This window comes from Triticum dicoccoides, chromosome 3B, assembly GCF_002162155.2.
Source record: "Triticum dicoccoides isolate Atlit2015 ecotype Zavitan chromosome 3B, WEW_v2.0, whole genome shotgun sequence".
Classification (NCBI taxonomy): Eukaryota; Viridiplantae; Streptophyta; class Magnoliopsida; order Poales; family Poaceae; genus Triticum; species Triticum dicoccoides.
Window position 1 is genome coordinate 626,382,363 of NC_041385.1, and position 19,818 is coordinate 626,402,180.

At 44.5% G+C, this 19,818-nt stretch overlaps 1 protein-coding gene across 1 annotated transcript in view; it reads right to left on the minus strand.

Annotated features, from left to right (window-relative positions):
* Positions 1–995: 995 nt before the first annotated feature.
* The window catches only part of LOC119279726 (formin-like protein 3), a 36,626-nt gene continuing 17,803 nt past the window's right edge, over positions 996–19,818 (minus strand). The window contains exons 2-6 of the mRNA XM_037560873.1: positions 4,567–5,033; positions 4,179–4,259; positions 2,885–2,930; positions 2,041–2,102; positions 996–1,283 (exon numbers count right to left, since the gene is read on the minus strand). Coding sequence (XP_037416770.1) covers positions 2,088–2,102; positions 2,885–2,930; positions 4,179–4,259; positions 4,567–5,033 — 609 coding nt within the window. The 3' untranslated portion in view covers positions 996–1,283; positions 2,041–2,087. The remainder of the gene's footprint in view (positions 1,284–2,040; positions 2,103–2,884; positions 2,931–4,178; positions 4,260–4,566; positions 5,034–19,818) is intronic.

Below are 19,818 nucleotides of genomic sequence, written 5' to 3' on the forward strand. Positions count from 1 at the left end.
TGAACTCGGAGGTGCCGTACGTTTGGTGCTTGGATCGGTCGGATCGTGAAGACGTACGACTACATCAACTGCGTTGTGCTAACGCTTCCGTTTACGGTCTACGAGGGTACGTGGACATTACTCTCCCCTCTGTTGCTATGCCATCACCATGATCTTGCGTGTGCGTAGGAATTTTTTTGAAATTACTACGTTTCCTAACAGTGGCATCCGAGCCTAGGTTTTATGCGTTGATGTTATATGCACGAGTAGAACACAAGTGAGTTGTGGGCGATACAAGTCATACTGCTTACCAGCATGTCATACTTTGGTTCGGCGGTATTGTGAGATGAAGCGGCCCGGACCGACATTACGCGTACGCTTACGCGAGACTGGTTTCACCGTTGCGAGCACTTGTGCTTAAAGGTGGCTGGCGGGTGTCTGTCTCTCTCACTTTAGCTGAATCGAGTGTGGCTACGCCCGATCCTTGCGAAGGTTAAAACAGCACTAACTTGACGAACTATCGTTGTGCTTTTGATGCGTAGGTAAGAACGCACTACACCACGACACTCAAAGCAGCGTCAAACAATCTGTCGGCATAAGTCACCTAAGGCGACACATTTGGTGGCGGTAAAGACCTTTGCCGACAAAAAGGAGCTGTCGCCTATAGTCCTGCCGGGAAAGGTCTTTAGCGACAGATAAATATATACCGACGAACAATTTGATGAGATTTGTGAGGTCTATAGCGACAGATGTTTCTTTAGCGACAGACTATGCTATGTCGACAGATCATTTGACAGTGTGATGTACCGACGGATAGTGCAATGGCCATTGCTACCCCGATAGTTTGTCCGTCAGTATGCTATGCCGACAGTCTTTGCGACCTCCAATACTTTTGCCGACACATTTACTGCCAAGGTTATACATTTCAGCACAAAATGCAAATGCATCATATATTAACCTGAAAATAAATTCAAAACATTCAATTCATGTTCACTTTGCACAACTGCACTCTTCTATTCATCACAAGATGCCATTGACCAACGCATTTATTCAACATATATAGAAGATTCATTAGTTTTCCTTGCTACAACCATTAAAGAAATATTCAAGTCAACATACAAGTTGTGGCATGCTACAAAATATGGGTCAAGTTCATAAGAGACTAAATATTCGATCACTCTACAAAACACTATGGCAGAGCCCAAGTCTTCGATCACCAAACCGACATCAACTTCCATTTGAAGAAAATAGAAGATGTACAAAAGCCATAATATCTTCGACTTGATACTTCCCTCCATTTCACCCTACAAAAGCCCCATATGTTTGAGCAATATTATCATAGTACATTTTGTCAAACTTCTGAGTTACTCAAGTCCAAAGAACCAAAAACAGAAGATGTACAACAAACTGGCTTGGTACTGTAGTTATATGTGTAGGTCAAAGGCCGAAACATACTAATAATCATTTAAATGAAATAAAGAAACCCAGATACATGCACATTTATCAGGAAGCAGCCGTGAGCATATAGCCCAATTTTGGAGAAAATAAAGCATTAGACCAGCATTCAACTTCTTACAAACTCACGCATACAAGTTCTTACAAACACATGCGTACATATCCATGAGAGTATGCATGTTACATGAGAGTTTTCATATGCTGATAAAAGAAGAGTATCAAACAAGGGTGAGTATGCATCTACATCGTTCAAAGTTAGCTACAGTTTTAATCAAACATACAACTCTAAACTATAGCAATTGAGAACCAACAGGTCATTGTGAAATTGATCAGTTAGATTGCTAGACCCAGCAGTGCCTTACAAACACTGATAACCTTTTCTTCTTTTTATAGTATGGAAATCATAAAGTTATTTATTCATTTTTTGAAACGGTTAAAGTTATTTTTGACTACTACAGCTACATCCAATGTAAGACTACACATGAACATATGTGAATGATCAACTATTGTATGTTGATGCATAAGTTTGCAGGATACTTAAATACTGTTTTCTTTCATGCTCACTAGTCGCTTCTCAGAAAACTGAATCTGAAAGCACCTCCTTACTTGGTTTTCAACTACTGGAGAGGTCGTTCTGTATTGGTCGTGTATAATCATTCTCGGTTCTCCTGCAATACAAGCAGAAAAAAAACATGAGCAACGAACCACCACATATACAATGTCAGACCATGCAACTGCTAATTACCGTAACGGCAAAAGACCTCTCTGTTCATCCATAGTCCATTTAACTACTACATGCTCTCAGTTCATCTATAGGCCAAGTTCAAAGCATATGCTCATTTAAAAACTTGGGCATGATCATCTATTGTAGTACTGGTACAAAAACAAATTGCACAGTTATGGTCAATTGTACCACTCACGTTATTTGAAAAAACATACACGCAAAACAATCACAAATAGAGAAGCACCACACAAGTACTAAGAACAATAAATAAACTTTTTTTTGCGTGGTACTTTTTCTTATCAGTAAACAAAGATATATATCAACCCACGCAAAAAGATATATATTAAAACGAAAGCAAAAATAAAACTTAAAGCATATGTACTCTAATGCAGAATGAATGAAGGGCATTGCTATCATCCAAAAGTAGAAATAAAACTTAAAGCTATTGATGAAAAAACTTGAACACATTGTGTAGAACTTGCATTGTTGAACAATATGCAAGAACAAGTATATAGCACTGTAATTTTCAGACAACGATATGATTTGGAAACACACCGTTCTATCAATTTAACTGCAGATCTCCATATAAAATCTCTTTTTTCCTTAAGCCCTCTACATGAGTCGTGCAGCTCCAGCACTGCCATTTGTGTGTATGGTTGTTGCATGCATTCATGAGGACAAGCAAGAGTGGTACAACAAACATGGTGATGTTGACAAGAGTAATACCTGAACTCTGCGATGACGACAACCATGGCTTTCTGCAAGGTTGGATCTACAGAAATAACCATTCATTAGTATCAGGTCATAGTTTACACTGGAACAGGAAGATGAATAAAATATATTTTACCGCACCAAGTAATACATATGTTACCGAATTACCCATACTACATGTGACTGCTTTATCCTCGAGTGCAGCAAATGAAAGCTCACACTGCGCTTAATTAATTCAGATCTATTTTCAATACAATAGTTATCAAATGAAAGCTGCTCAGTTTCAGTAGTACATCTTGATTTAGAGGCATCAGAATATTGATCAGTACATATTCTTGAAAAAGGAATATTGATCCGTGCATAAAATTTTATGCTAAAATTGGGAACTACTGTATGTTACAAAGCAAATAACAATTGGATACGAGGCTGCTCATGGCATGCTCCATCTATTGATGATGCACATGGACTTCATTTTCTCGGTTAACCAAACCGATAAATTCCGGTAAATAAGATTCAGTTTTTATTTGTGTTAGGATTATCTCAGTTCTCATTTACCCACAAACCGAAATTCAAAAAACCAGAATAAACCGAACCGAACTAATAACCATATAAACTGAATGCCCACCCCTAGTTGTTCCTAGGCTCATCCGTCCACCTTCTGTCCGTGGTGGCTGCACCTTCAGTGGTGATACACAGACTACTAGTGAAATGTAGACTCAAAATATCAACGTCGCTGCACAAATCGGTATTCACTATGAACATACATATCAAATAGACAAAAACTTAAAACATTGGGGTACCAAGGAAGAATACACAAAGATGTGAATCGCCGGAAGTGAACAAGAAACAATAAATAGCGTCCACATTTAGGGACAAACAAGATGAGAGAGGAGAGATGGACCAGCAGGTGAGCTAACTGACCCATTACAACATACAGTATTGTTCATAAGAGTGCAAACAACAGGCAACATATATGTAATCATGTGACTGCATGAGAGAGATCTATCTGTGATGAACTTACAGTTCCTAAGCTTAACAAATCACATTAAGTAAAGTTCGTACAAGCAAATCTGCAACTCCTTCAAATGTAAATGAAGAAAAAATGAACATAATGCTTGCTGATACAGAAAGAAATATAGATAGCCAATGATCTGAAGGCGTCATGTGGAAATTTGAGGATTACATTTAATGAAACCAAGGCACAGTTGTGTGCGTAAATTCAGAAAACAGGGGAGACACATAAAAAGGCCAACGGACAGAAGTAGAATGCTGCCAGAGAAGAAATGAGCTGATTTTGTGTGAGAAGAACCTCAAAGACCACCCGTTACAGAAGTTGCAAGAGGGTTGGATGGTTAGAACGGATGAATTTGGGGAACGTGACTGGATGCACCTGTTACAGACCACCCGTTAAGAAAAGAGATTCAGATCCTAAAAAAGGACTGGATGCACTTAATCATGCGACTTCAAGAGAGATCAATCTGTGAAGACCTAACAGTTACGAAAGCATTAACATATCACACTAGTAAGGTTCATACAATCAAATCTGCAACTCCTTCAAAATAAAAGAATGAACAACATAATACAGAAACTGAAAAAATATCATGTGAGGTATTAAATCAGGTCGTAAGCCATTCAATAATAATGTTAACTACAGAACATACCAGAAGACAGTTAAAAGGAATATAATTGCAGCTTACATGTTGAGTTCTGGAGGCGGGGCAGGGCAAGGGGAATCAGCCGGGACAGGCTTCGCCTGTGGAGGAAGAAGAACGGCCAGCAGCTCCTCTGAACCAGCTGGCGCTGTGGACCCTCGGTGGCGGACGACGCTGCTGCTGCTTGCCGGTGGACGGTGTTGCTGCTCCTCACTCTCAGCACGGCGGGAGGCGTTGCTGCTCGTCAGCGGGATGTTGCTGCTCCTCCTTGAGTGCGGGATAAGGGAAGGGAGGCCAGGGTCCGAGATGCCGTGGCGAGAGGGGAACGACGAGCTGATCTGGGGCGGCGGCGCGCAGATCCGGGGCGGCGGCGTGGGAGGGTTAGGTTTAGGGTATGTGTTGTGCGTGGGCGGCGATAGAGAGGGGTGAGATTGGGAACGAGTATTTAGGAATTGGGTGTTTCGCGTGCCGCGCGCTCCGCTCTCTTCCGGCGCCTTATTTTTTGTGTGGGCCTAACAAAACAACCCCGACACTTTATGGGTCCCTACGAATCGGCGACACACGGACTATCAGTGAAGGTTGTATCTACCGACAGAAATTACGTCGCTGGTCTGGTGATGCTTTGGCGACAGAAAGTGTGTAACTAGCTTATTGAACACTAATAATCTGTGTGTCGGTATAGTTTGAGACAAAAAATGTGTCGGCGATGCACACTTATACCAACGGATGCATGTCGTCATTGTGGTGTCGTGGTGTAGTGACGGTTCTTGCTAAGCCCTTAGCAGCCACGTAAAATTTGCAACAACAAAGTAGAGGACGTCTAACTTATTTTTGCAGGGCATGTTGTGATGTGATATGGTCAAGACGTGATGCTATATTTTATCGTATGAGATGATCATGTTTTGTAACCGAAGTTATCGGCAACTGGCAGGAGCCATATGGTTGTCGCTTTATTGTATGAAATGCAAACGCCCTGTAATTGCTTTACTTTATCTAAGCGGTAGCGATAGTCGTAGAAGTAATAGATGGCGTAAACGACAATGATGCTATGATGAAGATCAAGGTGTCGCGCCGGTGACGATGGTGATCACGACGGTGCTTCGGAGATGGAGATCACAAGCACAAGATGATGATGGCCATATCATATCACTTATATTGATTGCATGTGATGTTAATCCTTTATGCATCTTATCTTGCTTTGATTGACGGTAGCATTTTAAGATGATCTCTCACTAAAATTATGAAGAAGTGTTCTTCCTGAGTATGCACCGTTCCCAAAGTTCGTCGTGCCCAGACACCACGTGATGATCGGGTGTGATGAGCTCTACGTCCATCTACAACGGGTGCAAGCCAGTTTTGCACACGCAGAATACTCAGGTTAAACTTGACGAGCCTAGCATATGCAGATATGGCCTCGGAACACGGAGACCGAAAGGTCGAGCGTGAATCATATAATAGATATGATCAACATAGTAATGTTCACCATTGAAAACTACTCCATCTCACGTGATGATCGGTTATGGTTTAGTTGATTTGGATCACGTGATCACTTAGATGACTAGAGAGATGTCTATCTAAGTGGGAGTTCTTAAGTAATATGATTAATTGAACTTAAATTTATCATGAACTTAGTACCTGATAGTATTTTGCTTATCTATGTTTGTTGTAGATAGATGGCTCATGCTGTTGTTCCATTGAATTTTAATGCGTTCCTTGAGAAAGCAAAGTTGAAAGACGATGGTAGCAATTACACGGACTGGGTCCGTAACCTGAGAATTATCCTCATTGCTGCACAGAAAAGTTACGTTCTGGAAGCACCGCTGGGTGCCAGGGCTGCTGCTGATGCAACTGACGACGTTAAAAACGTCTGGCAGAGCAAAGCTGATGACTACTCGATAGTTCAGTGTGCCATGCTTTACGGCTTAGAACCGGGTCTTCAACGATGTTTTGAACGTCATGGAGCATATGAGATGTTCCAGGAGTTGAAGTTAATATTTCAAGCAAATGCCCGGATTGAGAGAAATGAAGTCTCCAATAAGTTCTATAGCTGCAAGATGGAGGAGAATAGTTCTGTCAGTGAACATATACTCAAAATGTCTGGGTATAATAATCACTTGATTCAACTGGGAGTTAATCTTCCTGATGATAGTGTCATTGACAGAATTCTTCAATCACTGCCACCAAGCTACAAGAGCTTCATGATGAACTATAATATGCAAGGGATGAACAAGACTATTCCCGAGCTCTTCGCAATGCTAAAAGCCGCGGAGGTAGAAATCAAGAAGGAGCATCAAGTGTTGATGGTTAACAAGACCACCAGTTTCAAGAAAAAGGGCAAAGGGAAGAAGAAGGGGAACTTCAAGAAGACCAGCAAGCAAGTTGCTGCTCAAGAGAAGAAACCCAAGTCTGGACCTAAGCCTGAAACTGAGTGCTTCTACTGCAAGCAGACTGGACACTGGAACCGGAACTGCCCCAAGTATTTGGCGGATAAGAAGGATGGCAAGGTGAACAAAGGTATATGTGATATACATGTTATTGATGTGTACCTTATAGAGATCGCAGTAGCACCTGGGTATTTGATACTGGTTCTGTTGCTAACATTTGCAACTCGAAACAGGGACTACGAAATAAGCGAGCACTGGCCAAGGATGAGGTGACGATGCGCGTGGGAAACGGTTCCAAAGTCAATGTGATCGCGGTCGGCACACTACCTCTACATCTACCTTCGGGATTAGTTTTAGACCTGAATAATTGTTATTTGGTGCCAGCGTTGAGCATGAACATTATATCTAGATCTTGTTTGATGCGAGACGGTTATTCATTTAAATCAGAGAATAATGGCTGTTCTATTTATATGAGTAATATCTTTTATGGTCATGCACCCTTGAAGAGTGGTCTATTTTTATTGAATCTCGATAGTAGTGATACACATATTCATAGTGTTGAAACCAAAAGATGCAGAGTTAATAATGACAGTGCAACTTATTTGTGGCACTGCCGTTTAGGTCATATCGGTGTAAAGCGCATGAAGAAACTCCATACTGATGGAATTTTGGAATCACTTGATTATGAATCACTTGGTACTTGCGAACCGTGCCTCATGGGCAAGATGACTAAAACACCGTTCTCCGGTACTATGGAGAGAGCAACAGATTTGTTGGAAATCATACATACTGATGTTTGTGGTCCAATGAATGTTGAGGCTCGCGGCGGGTATCGTTATTTTCTCACCTTCACAGATGATTTGAGCAGATATGGGTATATATACTTGATGAAACACAAGTCTGAAACATTTGAAAAGTTCAAAGAATTTCAGAGTGAAGTGGAAAATCATCGTAACAAGAAAATAAAATTTCTACGATCTGATCGTGGAGGAGAATATTTGAGTTACGAGTTTGGTCTACACTTAAAACAATGCAGAATAGTTTCGCAACTCACGCCACCCGGAACACCACAACGAAATGGTGTGTCCGAACGTCGTAATCGTACTTTACTAGATATGGTGCGATCTATGATGTCTCTTACTGATTTACCGCTATCGTTTTGGGGTTATGCTTTAGAGACGACCGCATTCACGTTAAATAGGGCACCATCAAAATCCGTTGAGACGACGCCTTATGAACTGTGGTTTGGCGAGAAACCAAAGTTGTCGTTTCTTAAAGTTTGGGGCTGCGATGCTTATGTGAAGAAACTTCAACCAGATAAGCTCGAACCTAAATCGGAGAAATGTGTCTTCATAGGATACCCAAAAGAAACAGTTGGGTATACTTCTATCACAGATCCGAAGGCAAGACATTCGTTGCTAAGAATGGATCCTTTCTAGAGAAGGAGTTTCTCTCGAAAGAAGTGAGTGGGAGGAAAGTAGAACTTGATGAGGTAACTGTACCTGCTCCCTTATTGGAAAGTAGTTCATCACATGAATCGGTTCCTGTGACACCTACACCAATTAGTGAGGAAGCTAATGATATTGATCATGAAACTTCAGATCAAGTTTGTACTGAACTTCGAAGGTCTACTAGAATAAGATCCGCACCAGAGTGGTACGGTAATCCTATTCTGGAAGTCATGTTACTTGACCATGACGAACCTACGAACTATGAGGAAGCGATGATGAGCCCAGATTCCGCAAAATGGCTAGAGGCCATGAAATCTGAGATGGGATCCATGTATGAGAACAAAGTATGGACTTTGGGTGACTTGCCCGATGATCGGCAGGCCATTGAGAACAAATGGATCTTTAAGAAGAAGACTGACGCTGATGGTAATGTAACTATCTATAAAGCTCGACTTGTTGCGAAAGGTTTTCGACAAGTTCAAGGAGTTGACTACGATGAGACTTTCTCACCCGTAGCGATGCTTAAGTCTGTCTGAATCATGTTAGCTATTGCTGCATTTCATGATTATGAAATTTGGCAAATGGATGTCAAAACTGCATTCTTGAATGGATTTCTGGAAGAAGAGTTGTATATGATGCAGCCAGAAGGTTTTGTTGATCCAAAAGGTGCTAACAAAGTGTGCAAGCTCCAGCGTTCCATTTATGGACTGGTGCAAGCATCTCGGAGTTGGAATAAACGCTTTGATAGTGTGATCAAAGCATATGGTTTTATACAGACTTTTGGAGAAGGCTGTATTTACAAGAAAGTGAGTGGGAGCTCTGTAGAATTTCTGATATTATATGTAGATGACATATTATTAATTGGAAATGATATAAAATTTCTGGATAGTATAAAGGGATACTTGAATAAAAGTTTTTCAATGAAAGACCTCGGTGAAGCTGCTTACATATTGGGCATCAAGATCTATAGAGATAGATCAAGACGCTTAATAGGACTTTCACAAAGCACATACCTTGATAAAATTTTGAAAAGGTTCAAAATGGATCAGGCAAAGAAAGGGTTCTTACCCGTACTACAAGGTGTGAAGTTGAGTCAAACTCAATGCCCGACCACAGCAGAAGATAGAGAGAAAATGAAAGATGTTCCCTATGCTTCAGCCATAGGCTCTATCATGTATGCAATGCTGTGTACCAGACCTGACGTATGCTTAGCAATAAGCTTGGCAGGAAGGTACCAAAGTAATCCAGAGTGGATCACTGGACAACGGTCAAGAACATCCTAAAATACCTGAAAAGTACTAAGGATATGTTTCTCGTATATGGAGGTGACAAAGAGCTAGTCGTAAATGGTTACGTCGATGCAAGCTTTGACACTGATCCGGACGATTCTAAATCGCAAACCGGATACGTGTTTTTATTAAACGGTGGAGCTGTAAGTTGGTGCAGTTCTAAACAAAGCGTCATGGCGGGATCTATATGTGAAGCGGAGTACATAGCTGCTTCGGAAGCAGCAAATGAAGGAGTCTGGATGAAGGAGTTCATTTCCGATCTAGGTGTCATACCTAGTGCATCGGGACCAATGAAAATCTTCTGTGACAATACTGGTGCAATTGCCTTGGCAAAGGAATCCAGATTTCACAAGAGGACCAAGCACATCAAGAGACGCTTCAATTCCATCCGGGACCAAGTCCAAGCGGGAGACATAGAGATTTGCAAGATACATACGGATCTGAATGTTGCAGACCCGTTGACTAAGCCACTCTCACGAGCAAAACATGATCAGCACCAAGACTCCATGGGTGTTAGAATCATTACTATGTAATCTAGATTATTGACTCTAGTGCAAGTGGGAGACTGAAGGAAATATGCCCTAGAGGCAATAATAAAGTTATTATTTATTTCCTCATATCATGATAAAAGTTTATTATTCATGCTAGAATTGTATTAACCGAAAACATGATACATGTGTGAATACATAGACAAACATATAGTCACTAGTATGCCTCTACTTGACTAGCTCATTAATCAAAGATGGTTATGTTTCCTAACCATAGACATGTGTTGTCATTTGATTAATGGGATCACATCATTAGGAGAATGATGTGATTGACATGACCCATTCCGTTAGCCTAGCACTTGATCGTTTAGTATATTGCTATTGCTTTCTTCATGACTTATACATGTTCCTGTAACTATGAGAATTATGCAACTCCCGTTTACCGGAGGAACACTTTGGGTACTACCAAACGTCACAACGTAACTGGGTGATTATAAAGGAGTACTACAGGTGTCTCCGAAGGTACATGTTGAGTTGGCGTATTTCGAGATTAGGTTTTGTCACTCCGATTGTCGGAGAGGTATCTTTGGGCCCTCTCGGTAATGCACATCATTATAAGCCTTGCAAGCAATGCGCCCAAATGAGTTGGTTACGGGATGATGCATTACGGAACGAGTAAAGAGACTTGCCGGTAACGAGATTGAACTAGGTATTGGATACCGACGATCAAATCTCGGGCAAGTAACATACCGGTGACAAAAGGAACAACGTATGTTGTTATGCGGTTTGACCGATAAAGATCTTCGTAGAATATGTAGGAACCAATATGGGCATCCAGGTTCCGCTATTGGTTATTGACCGAGAATAGTTCTAAGTCATGTCTACATAGTTCTCGAACCCGTAGGGTCCGCACGCTTAACGTTACGATGACAGTTTTATTATGAGTTTAAAAGTTTTGATGTACCGAAGTTTGTTCGGAGTCCCGGATGTGATCACAGACATGACGAGGAGTCTCGAAATGGTCGAGACATAAAGATTGATATATTGGAAGCCTATGTTTGGACATCGAAAAGGTTCCGGGTGAAATCGGGATTTTACCGGAACACCGGGGGTTACCGGAACCCTCCCGGGGGTTAATGGGCCTTAGTGGGCCATGAGGGAGAAGAGGAGGGCCGGCCAGGGCAGGCCGTGCCCCCCCTCCCCCCTAGTCCGGATAGGACAAGGAAGGGGGGGCGGCGCCCCCCTTTCCTCTTTCCCCTCCCCCCTTTCCTTCTCCACCAAGGCAAGAGGGGGGAGTCCTACTCCCGGTGGGAGTAGGACTCCTCCAGGCGCACCCCAAGGGGGCCGGCCGCACCTCCCCCTCCCTCCTTTATATACGGGGGCAGGGGGGCACCCCATAACACACAAGTTGATCTACGGATCGTTCCTTAGCCGTGTGCGGTGCCCCCTCCACCATATTCCACCTCGGTCATATCGTCGCGGAGTTTAGGCGAAGCCCTGCGCCGGTAGAACATCATCATCGTCACCACGCCGTCGTGCTGACGGAACTCATCCCCGAAGCTTTACTGGATCGGAGCCTGGGGATCGTCATCAAGTTGAACGTGTGCTGAACTCGGAGGTGCCGTACGTTCAGTGCTTGGATCGGTCAGATCGTGAAGACGTACGACTACATCAACTGCGTTGTGCTAACGCTTCCGCTTACGGTCTACGAGGGTACGTGGACATTACTCTCCCCTCTCGTTGCTATGCCATCACCATGATCTTGCGTGTGCGTAGGAATTTTTTTGAAATTACTACGTTCCCTAACACTTTTTTCACAATTTCCTTTGCGACTTTGACGATTCGTCATTCGATGACGAGGAGGAGATATTGGCTACCGTGTTGGTCCATCACCACCTCAATAGCCAGCGGCCATTGTTCCATGGCTCCATTCCGGGCCACCTTCCGGCGTTGAATCGCAACTGGGAGAGCGGGCATTTCCTTCTTTGGAAGGACTACTTTGATACAACAAATCAACGTGCTTCAACGGTCACCGGTGTTTGCTAGCTTGCCGAAGGAAATAGCCCACCTGTGAACTTTACTGTCAACGGGCATAACTACGATAAAGGATGCTACCTTGGTGACGGTATTTGTCCTCAGTGTACCACTGTTGTCAAAACAATCCCCAACCCTGTCGAAGAGAAGAGGAAAAGATTTGCCCAAGAGCAAGAGAGTGCTAGGAAGGATGTCGAGCATGCCTTTGGTGTTTTGCAATCTCGACGGGGTATCGTTCGGTATCCTGCTAATACCTGGAGCACACAAAAACTATGGAAGGTGATGACTGATTGTGTGATCATGCATAATATGATCGTAGAAGATGAACGCCTGAAACGTCTGTATGATCAAGGGTTTCAATTTCAGGGTGAGAATGTGGTGCCTGAGCATGGAGGAGCGACAACGTTTGAACAGTTCACTCAATTCCATCATGACATGCGTGATTGGGAAACTCACGTGCAACTGCAAAATGATTTGATTGAGTCTATGTGGGCTCATGTTGGCAACCAATAGATGTATCTTCTTTATTCAGCTTGCAAAACTATGTGAGACATTTTTACTTGTATTCGGCTTGTAAAACTATGCTATTTTATTCGGTTGAAAGACTATATTATTTGACTATATGTTTAAGAAAAAGGGTTTCCCTCCGCTTTATATTATAAAGCAACTGCCGAGCATACAACCACCGATACCACAAAAAGAAAGAAGAAGAAGAAAAAAGAAGGCAATGGAGGATACAAGATGCAACCGGACAACAACAGTCCGGACCACCCTAAAAGCTAGGACATCGAGGACCCCGGCAACTTCAGGACATGCCCACGATACGCTCACGCTAATGGAGTGGCCCGCCGCCGGAGGAAGCGCACAACCGTCAACTCCCATACCGTTACCGGCCATCCGAGAGCACGCTTGATCCCAGATGGACTAGGAGAGGATGGCAATACGCTGCCATGCCGGTAAAGCAACTCCAATCAACGCCACTGCCTCGGGCCACGCCACGAAGAACACCGAACATTGTCGAGCAGGACCATTTGAAGACCGGCAACCGACCACGCCAAAGCCGCGACCACCACGCACCCGTCCCAAAGGCGCGTCTTCGAGAAGAAAGTGACGCCAAGACGCCGTTGCCGCCCAATCCAAGGGGATTCGGGTTTTCACCTAGGACCAGGAGAGGAGGAGCATGGGCTAGGACACGATGCCGACCCCAAGAAGTAGAACGGCGACGGAGCGCCGCCGGCATCGTGGCTGCCGCAACTCGCCAAGGGTTTCCCCCATCCATAGCCCACTCCGACCAACCACCAAACCAGCCACACGAGGTCACCGGCAACCGAGTTGGTGTGGGCGGCCACATAACGCAGAGGTTGCCGTCTTCAAATCAAGATCCGAGCTCACCGCCGACTCGCCTCCCACACGGCCAAGTCCAGCGCCCGAAACCATCAGCACCACATCCCCCCGTCGCCAGGGAGGGTCGCCCTCGCCGGAGGAGGCCGCCGCCACCGCACCTGCGCCACCCAAACTGGAGGCCCCACCGCCACGCCACCTGCCCCACCAGCCGCCGGCCACAGCAAGGGAGGTCGCCCTGGTCCAGGCCGCACACAGCCCCCACCACCTGCCGGGCCGCCGGTGCCAGATCTGGCTAGATCCGATGGGTGGGGCACCACCAGAGACCGCGGCTACCACGCCGCAAGAGGAGACCCCGCATGTGACGCCGCCAACCACGCGCGCCACCGCTCAGAGCCCCTGCCACCGCACCGCTGCACCCTGCGCCAGCATAGTGCCTCCGCGCGCCCGGGCGGTCCCGTGCCAGCCGGGGGAAGGCGAGAGGAGGCGAAACGAGGCCCCGCCACCGCCGAGGCCAGCCGGGCTTCGCCCGCTGGCCCTTGCCGGCGATGGTGAGGGGAGGAGGAGGGAGGGAGGGCGCGGAGAGCCGGCGGCTAGGGTTTCCCCCGCGTCGCTCGCCGGAGCGACGGCGGGGGGAGGGAGGAGGGATGGTGCGGAGAGCCGGCGGCTTAACTATATGTTTGAATGCAAAAGAAATGCAAAAATGAGCTATTTGTTGAAATAGGGCGACCAGCCGGTCACGCCGGCAGATATGAGTCGGCGCGTTGGGCACACTGAATCTTAAACAGGACGGACATCGGGCGGACGACCGATCCAAACTGACAAAACACGGGCAAAATCGCCGTCCATTTGGATCGGCCCGTTGGAGTTGCTCTAATTGTTGAGGAAGGCCTTCTAAGCAGAAAGGGGGTGGGAAGGGGAAAACTCGAACAGAACCAGCAAGCACCTAACTAAAACCACTCTGCGTCAACTTGCACACAATCCCTACGTATACATATCAAGTACCCACACCACACTTCTAGCTAAATTGGTCGAGAACCTGCTGCTCGGCCTGGCTGGCCTTCTCATCTCCTCAAGCTGTTCATAGCGACCGGCACAACGAAGCTGTTCATAGCGACCGGCACAACGAAGCTGCCCACGCTCTTGGCTATTTGCGCCTTGAGCTGGCCCCTTTTGAGCGGATGCCTCTTCTCCTTGTTGCTGGAGTTTTTTTTGGGCGAGAAAACTTCCTATCTATTCATATTCAATTATGGCAGTACAACGAACACCAAAAATAATAGAAAATACATCCAGATCCATAGACCACCTAACGCCGACTACAAGTATTGAATGTTGCTGGAGTTGTTGTTGCAGGGGTGCCCGTACTCCATTGCTCCTCTCCTCGCCCTCCTCTGCTTGCTTGGTTTGTGTTGCAGGGAAGGCGAGAGCTGGTTTGAGGATGGAGTGTGCGAGGCCGAGCTTATTTATAGCGAAAGTTTTCGGGCACGTTCTGCTAGACTACGCGTTCTTCTTTACTAATTAACTCTCCATCTGTCTTCTGCCGGGGTCCGGGAACAAGTTGGCTCGCTTTATTTGGAGTCACACGTGGGTTAGAGCATCTCCAGCCGTTCGGGCCCCCAGCACGCCGAAAAAGAGCCGCTTGGGGCCGAATCTGCGCTTGCTTGGCGCGTGGGGCGACTGCGTTCCCAGTCGACACCCCCAGGTCACCGCTAAAATCGCGTGAATTCGACGACATTTCATATAAATTTCTACAAACTCGGCGATCTGGCACAAACTCGGCGATACTTCATTGAAATTAGTACAAAAACAGATGAATATGCAAACTACGCCTACGACTATGCCAAACTACGCCTATCCCTGCTATGCCACGGCCACAGCCCGCCATCTACATATGGAGAAGCCTGTAGAAACGGGTGTAGTCGTCGCCGCCGTCGTTGTCGTCGAGCGCCATGCCAAAGCCGCCACCGTCCCTGCTGCATGCGTGGCCAGGGTCGCCGACGCGTGATACGTCTCCAATGTATCTATATTTTTTGATTGTTCCATGCTGTTATATTACCCGTTTTGGATGTTTATGGGCTTTACTTTACACTTTTATATCATTTTTGTGACTAATCTATTAACCGGAGGCTCAACCCATATTGCTGTTTTATTGCCTATTTCAGTGTTTCGAAGAAAAGAAATATCAAACGGAGTTCAAACGGAATGAAACCTTCGGGAGCGTGATTTTTGGGAAGAATATGATCCGAGAGACTTGGAGTTCACGTCAGAAGAGCCTCGAGGAGGCCAGGAGATAGGAGGGCGCGCCCCCACTAGGCGCGCCCTCTGTCTCCTGGGTCCCTCGAGCACCCCCCGACCGACTTCCTTCACATATATAATCCCATATACCCTAAAAACATCGACGGAGAAGATAGATCGGGAGTTCCGCCGCCGCAAGCCTCTATAGCCACCAAAAGTCAATCGGGACCCTGTTCCGGCACCCTGCCGGAGGGGGGGTCCCTCACCGGTGGCCATCTTCATCATCCCGGTGCTCTCCATGACGAGGAGGGAGTAGTTCACCCTCGGGGCTGAGGGTATGTACCAGTAGCTATGTGTTTGATCTCTCTCTCTCTCTCTCTCTCTCTCTCTCTCTCTCTCTCGTGTTCTTGATTTGGCACGATCTTGATGTATCACGAGCTTTGCTATTATAGTTGGATCTTATGATTTTTCTCCCACTCTACTCTCTTGTAATGGATTGAGTTTTCCCTTTGAAGTTATTTTATCGGATTGAGTGTTTAGGGATTTGAGAACACTTGATGTATGTCTTGTCGTGCTTATCTGTGGTGACAATGGGATATTCACGTGTTCTACTTGATGTATGTTTTGGTGATCAACTTGCGGACCTTGGGAATCTATGCATAGGGGTTGGCACACGTTTTCGTCTTGACTCTCCAGTAGAAACTTTGGGGCACTCTTTGAAGTACTTTGTTTTGGTTGAATAGATGACTCTGAGATTGTGTGATGCATATCGTATAATCATGCCCACGGATACTTGAGGTGACAATGGAGTATCTAGGTGACATTAGGGTTTTGGTTGATATGTGTCTTAAGGTGTTATTCTAGTACGAACTCCTGAATAGATTGATCCGAAAGAATAACTTTGAGGTGGTTTCATACCCTATCATAATCTCTTCGTTTGTTCTCCGCTATTAGTGGCTTTGGAGTGACTCTTTGTTGCATGTTGAGGAATTGTTATATGATCTATCTATGTTATTATTATTGAAAGAACTTGCACTAGTGAAAGTATGAACCCTAGGCCTTGTTTCCTACCATTGCAATACCGTTTACGCTCACTTTTATCATTAGTTACCTTGCTGTTTTTATAATTTCAGATTATAAATATCTTTATCTACTATCCATATTGCACTTATATCACCATCTCTTCGCCGAACTAGTGCATCTATACAATTTACCATTGTATTGGGTGCGTTGGGGACACAAGAGACTCTTTGTTATTTGGTTGCAGGGTTGCTTGAGAGAGACCGTCTTCATCCTACGCCTCCTATGTATTGATAAACCTTAGGTCATCCACTTGAGGGAAATTTGCTACTGTCCTACAAATCTGTGCACTTACAGGCCCAACAACGTCTACAAGAAGAAGGTTGTGTAGTAGACATCAAGCTCTTTTCTGGCGCCGTTGCCGGGGAGGTGAGTGCTTGAAGGTATATTTTTAGATTTCGCAATCGAATCTTTTTGTTTCTTGTTTTATCACTAGTTTAGTCTATAAAGAAAAAAATGGAATTGAGTTTGTCTCATACGCTTCATCTTTTTAATCTCTTCCATGAAAATGATGGAAAGGAAAATTGTGCTCAAGTGCTAGAAGAAGAAATCTATAAAATGTTTTGCACTAAATCTTTAAATGATGAGCATGATTGCAATGTTGTTAGTATCAACTCCTTGAATATTCATAGTACTAATGATGATTGCACTAGTTATGATGAAAATGTTTTGATAGGTGCGAACCCGATGAACGAGTTCACGCCCGAGGGTGGCCCGATCTTCACGTCGTAGGATCGAATCGGAAGGGATAACTAGCTGCAAGCAGCCGGGATAACTAGCTTTATACCTGCCAAGGTTGGATGCAACCTGTACGTTGCAGATGACCGACCGAAGCTACAAGAACTCCAACCCGCTGTCCGAACAATCGCAGAACCACAAACCGGGACTAATCCACACAAAACGGCCGGAACCGTAGAGCACGAACTAGGGGGAACCAGAGGCTCCTTCTCGCGAATCCAAATGAACTCACAAGAGCAAAGGTAGTAAGAGCTCTCGGATCTCTAGCAGTCTTGCTGCGTAAGCTTGTAGCTGAAATGGTTTGACAAAAGATTTTCTAGAGGGTGGAGGAGATGGGGTTTTATAGCAGGGACAACCCCCCTTAGCTAGGTGTGAAAATGGTTTCAAAAGTAAACAGGTTTGCATGGCTTCCTTGGATGAATAAGCAGTCAACTTTGGGAGTTGTTGGAGAGCTCCTCGGAAATTCGCGAAGTCTTGACAGCCTGGACACCTTCCACGAGAATGACTAGTACTTTTGACTCACAACTCCAAATGACGTGAGGTTTTTTGCATTGGAAAGATAATTTGATTTAGCTTCTGTTGATGTACCCCTATGGCCCCGTCTCTCCACCATATGGGTGTGGCACATCAAAACATCAGAGGTAAAAATTGACAGCATCAGCTTCACTTGAAACTTGTTTTCTTCAAACTCGTTCCTCCAGACCGGTTGCTTCAAGAGCTCATAGGTTGTTGGATTTCTTCCATGTGATACCTAAGTTCAACCAACAACAATGGGGATGAAAGTGCAGCCATGTGTTCAAGATTGTGGTATGAACTTAAGTTAGCGTTCACCTGGCCATGTGTTTGCTTGATTCGGCTTAGTAATTCTTTCCAACTAAATTGTGCACTTTTCTGAAATGTCATGTATGATGTACCCATGTGCTCATCATCCTCCCTCCCTTGATGAAGAGTCGTCCTCGACTCTCTTTGATCTGCAAAGGATAACTAGAAGGGAAGTAGATAATATCCATGCAAAGAAATGATGCAATTCTCATTTGTAGCTTTCACCTTTGAATTGTGTTGCATCTGATCATGTACTTGTTTGTCACAACTTGGAGTTTGTCCAGGGATGATTGGTCTTGTTTCAATGACCGAGATGTCCTCATCATCCCCCCTTTCTTGAAAAGGAGTCGTCCTCGACTCTACTTGGTCATAACACAAAACAAAACAGGGCAATACTAAATCATAATGCAAAGGTTTCATGATATAGAGTATTTTAGTTTTCAGCTTTGCCATCTCATGGACAATGCAAACATGATGTTTTGTTCGACTTAGGAATTCCTTACAGCAAATATTTCCATGGAGCACAAATTTGTAACCCATCATCATCATGTTCTTATCAGCCTCCCTCTCTAGGAGAAAAGTTGTCTTCAACTTTATTTGGTATGCAAAATTATAGCACGAGGACAATACAAAATAACTAGGAAAAGAAAATGGTGAATAATCATGTGCAACATTAAGTTTTATTGGATCTTTTATAGCCTCTTCAAGATTAGCAAAATCATATTGCTGGATGGCTGATGTACCAAACAATTTTTCTCTAATCTTATCACGCCATTGCTTCAAAAACTCATACGTGCATACCCCTGGTTTCATCAAAATGGAAGATCCTTTTTATTTTACCTCATTGAGTACATGAATGCCTTTCCGAAAATCAATATTCACACATGCACCTTGTGTAGTGGTACTCCATGTCCTCCATATTTGTTCTTGGATCTCAATTTCCCATCGTTGCAAGAGAGCTGATAGGTATGCATTTTGCACCTGCACATATTGCAAAGAAAGAGAATTTTGTGAAATGTTAGTTATTGAATGTTCCTCTCTCTTTTCATTTGGTGGACTAATAACTTCCCATGGTGGTGGATCACTCATCTCGCTATTCTTTTGTTGAAAAATCTCAACCTCACATTTAGTGGACTCACATAACTCACTTGTCCTCTCACTCTTATTGTGTGGTATATTGGGTTGTGGATCGCTTATCTCTCTAGTGAGGTGTGAAATGATCTCAATCTCACATTTTGTGGACTCACACAACTCATTAATCTTCTCTCCCTCAATATGTAGTATATCTAGGCGGAGATCTTTCATTCCTCTAATCTCATGATGAACAACCTGATCCTCGCATTTTGTGGACCCACTCACCTCACTTTTCTCACTCTCAATATATGGAATTGTGGAAAGTGGAGACTCTTCCTCACATTTGGTGGAGTCACTCAAC